The 4,045-nt window shown below is 47.2% G+C and overlaps 1 protein-coding gene across 1 annotated transcript in view; it reads left to right on the top strand.

Moving 5' to 3' along the window:
- Positions 1 to 4,045, top strand: part of Hmcn2 (hemicentin 2) — a 155,259-nt gene that overhangs the window by 49,363 nt on the left and 101,851 nt on the right. The window contains exon 19 of the mRNA XM_013355724.1: positions 1,005 to 1,149. Within this exon, the coding sequence (XP_013211178.1) occupies positions 1,005 to 1,149 (145 nt within the window). The remainder of the gene's footprint in view (positions 1 to 1,004; positions 1,150 to 4,045) is intronic.

Raw genomic sequence — 4,045 nt, 5'->3', positions numbered from 1 at the left:
TTCCTTCCTTCCTTCCTTCCTTCCTCCCTCCCTCCCTCCCTTCCTTCTCCTGCTGTCTCTGAGCAAGTGCAGCTCTGAGCATCCTAAGGCACGTAGAGTGCACCCTAAAGGCACATGGGCTCAACCTAGGCATTCTTTAGCCTCACTACCTGCTCTGCAGACTGTACAGTTAAATATGGTTGTGGAGTTGCAGGGTAGTCTCTGAACACTGAAGTCTCAAGGGCAGACTGCCAGGTGTGTGGGAGGAGATGGGCCTCTGTGCACTCAGGGTGGGTAGCACAGTGTGAAACCCCTGCTCAATTGCCCTGTGCGGAGAGACCCCTTTGGGCTCACTCAGTTTGTGATCTAGACGGCCTAGGGGCTCAGTTGGGAGCACGGGGGTATAGAATGTACAGTTGGGATCAGGGATAGTGACTGGGAAAGTTCAAAGGGGTCAAATCTAGAAAGATCTAGAAAGCCCTGGAAAGATCTAGAACTTCTCAGCAGGATTTAGCAACTGGACATCTCCTACCCCCATCCACTCTGTTGTGGTAGATCTCCTGGGGAAGGCCCCCAAAGCTGTAAAGCTCTCTGCATATCTGCATGGCTGTGCTCTCTGCTTGTGACTTCTCTCCCTGGGGCCTTGGTGGCATGGGAGGGCTGCCACTGCCCCTCAGCCCAAGATCTCTGCCCCAACTCCACATTCTTCTTACTAACTCTCACGGGACAGCTTTCGGTTAGACGGGTAGCCCTGGACCACCTACCTTCCTGACTGGCTGGCTGAGGGAGCGGTGGAACCACAGAAGTGGGGTCCCCCTTGCCCTGCTGATCTCAGGAGATGGCGAGTCTCAGAGAAGGGGGGCTGGGAAGCCACACTTGACCCCAGCTGGCTCTTCTACCAGTCCCTGGTCTCTTGGTCCAGTGTACCCCACAGGCCTGGGTGGCAGAGATGCTCCTGGGGGTGGCTTCTACCCACTTGAATGCCAATCTCTCTTTCCAAACTCCTGTCTCCCTGTCCTCACCAGCTCCCTCCAGGAAGCCGCCATGCTATCCGTGCTGATGGCAGCCTCCACCTTGACCGGGCCCTGCAAGAGGATGCTGGGAAATACAGCTGTGTGGCCACCAATGTGGCAGGCTCTCAGCACCGAGACGTGGAGCTGGTGGTCCAGGGTGAGTCCTGGACCCCAAGATGGTGGCAATGGGCTGAGGGGAGGCACTTGAGGCAACTTGAACACTTTTGTTTGGAAAATTTGTGAAAATACCATGTCTTCACTGAAGGGAGATTAGGGTTGACATAGTCCCGTGCCGTCGATAGCTAAAACACCATATACTTTTTATATGCATATGTGTTCCCTGTCCACAGCTATCCCTCAGTATCCATAGTGAAATGGTTTCAAAATGCCCTGTGCTATTAATTATAAATCTGGCCATGGTCAAGTCCTGCCCTAGAATGAACGGTATCTGACTCAGGTGGCAGAGAGCTCATCTGGCATGCCCAAGGCCCTGGGTTCCATCCCTAGCACCACAGAAAGGTGGTGTGGTGACCCATACCTGTAATCCTAGCTCCTGGAAGATGGAGGCAGGAGGGTCAGGGCTCAAAGTCACACTCAGCTACATAGTAAGTTAGAGGTTGGCCTGGGCTACATGAAACCCTGGTTAGGATTTGCATAGGAACTGCACACATTCTTGATAGACTCTAGATGCCTACAGACTTCTTTTTTAATGTTTTAAATTGTTTTTATTGAACTATATATTTTTCTCCACTACCCTCCTCTCCTCTCCCCTTCAGCCCTCTCCCATGGTCCACTCTCCCTATTTACTCAGGAGATCTTGTCTTTTTCTACTTCCCTTGTAGATTAGATCCATGTATGTCTCTCTTAGGGTCCTCATTGTTGTCTGAGTTCTCTGGGATTGCAGTTTGTAGGCTGGCTTTCTTTGCTTTATGTTTAAAAACCACCTATAAGTGAGTACATATGATATTTGTCTTTCTGGGTCTGGGATACCTCACTCAGTATGATGTTTTCTAGATCCATCCATTTTCCCACAAACTTCAAGATGCTGTTATTTTTTTTCTGTTGTGTAGTACTCCATTGTGTAAATGTACCACATCTCCCTTATCCATCCTTTGGTTGAGGAACGTTTGGGTTGTTTCCAGGTTCTGGCTATGACAAACAATGCTGCTATGAGCATAGTTGAGCACATGTGGTATTGCTAGATTTTGAGGTCGGTTGTTTCCTAATTTTTTTTGAGAAATCGCCATATCAATACCTAAAGTGACTGTACCAGTTTGCATTCCCACCAGCAATGCAGAAATGTTCCCTTTACCCCACAACCTCTCCAGCATAAGCTGTCTTCAGTGTTTTTGAGCTTGGTCATTCTTACAGGTGTAAGATGGAATCTCAGAGTTGTTTTGATTTGCATTTCTCTGAAGGCTAAGAATGTTGAACATTTTCTTAAGTGTCTTTCAGCCATTTTAGATTCCTTGGTTGAGAGTTACTATTTAGGTCTGTATCTCAATTTTTAGTGGATTATTTGTTCTTTTTTTGTTTGTTTGTTTTTCGAGACAGGGTTTCTCTGTGGTTTTGGAGCCTGTTCTGGAACTAGCTCTTGTAGACTAGGCTGGTCGCGAACTCACAGAGATCCGCCTGCCTCTGCCTCCCGAGTGCTGGGATTAAAGGCGTGCGCCACCACCGCCCGGCTATTTGTTCTTTTGATGACCAATTTCTTGAGTTTTTTGTATATTTTGGAGATCAGATCTCTGTCTGATGTGGGGCTGGTGAAGATCTTTTCCCATTCTGTAGGCTGTCATTTTGTCTTGCTGACCGTGTCCTTTGCTTTACAGAAGCATCTCAGTTTCAAGAGTTCCCATTTATTATTTTTTTCTCTCAGTTTCTGTGCTACTGAGATTACATTTAGGAAGTGGTCTCCTATGCCCATGATGCCTATAGACTTATAGTGCCTAGCAGAATGGAGATATTGCAAATGACCAATATACTTTATTTACAAAGGGAAAATATGCTTTTCACTGGAAGCTGGTGGTCCACGCCTTTAATGCCACTAGTTGGAAGGCAGAAGCAGGCGGATCTCTGTGAGTTCGAGGCCAGCCTGGTCTACAAAGCAAGCACCAGGTCAGGCTCCAAAGTTCCAGAGAAATCCTGTCTCGAAAAAAATAAAAATAAAAACAGAAAAAAAATGCTCTTCAGTTGAAGTATTTTTCTAAATATTTTCCCTTTGAGGTTGATTGAACCTGTATAGGAATAGGGAACTGACTGCATATAGTTAATGTATGTTTAGAACAGTCATTTTTATGCATCACACCTAAACATTCTTTATATGGTTTATCATTGTTACTTTTATTTGCTTGAGACTGGGTCTCTGTATGTAACTCTGGCTAACCTGGAACTTGCTGTATAGACCAGGCTAGCTTCAAATTCAAAGATTTCCACCTGTCCCTGCCTCCTGCATGCAGGGATTAAAGGTGTACCAACCACTCCTATCTCCTCATATGCTCTTTATATGCTTTGTGTATAAACTCTCTTTGTATCTATCTCCTTGTAAATCCATGTATTGATTTTGTGTGTATATTATATGTGTGTGCACCTGTGCGCTCATGTGTATGACGGTCAGAGCTGACACCAGGTGTCTTCTACTGTGACTTCCCACTTTTCATGTCACTACCATGTTTGTTTATTTAATCGTCTGTGTGTGTGTGTGTGTGTGTGTGTGTGTGTGCGTGCGTGATTGTGTGCGTGCGTGCGTGCCACGGCATGCACGAGGGGATCAGAGGACAGCTTGAGAGAACAGGTTTCTTCATTCTCCCATGTGGCTGCCAGGGACAATTCAGGCTGTCAGGCCTGGCAGCAACTTTATGCACTGAGCCATCTCACAGTTCATTCATCACTTGGTTTCTGAGATAGTGCCTCTAGCTGATCCCAGAGCTCACTGATTGCCTAGACTAGCCTGTGATCTCTAGGGTCTATCTCCTCCACCACCACCCCCTCCACCACCACCCCCTCCACCGCCATCCCCCTCCACCGCCATCCCCTCCATCACCACCTCCTCCACC

The sequence above is a fragment of the Microtus ochrogaster genome, chromosome 4 (assembly GCF_000317375.1).
Source record: "Microtus ochrogaster isolate Prairie Vole_2 chromosome 4, MicOch1.0, whole genome shotgun sequence".
In the NCBI taxonomy this organism is placed as follows: domain Eukaryota; kingdom Metazoa; phylum Chordata; class Mammalia; order Rodentia; family Cricetidae; genus Microtus; species Microtus ochrogaster.
Note: the sequence above shows the minus strand (reverse complement) of the source record. Positions and strands in the feature narration are given on the sequence as shown.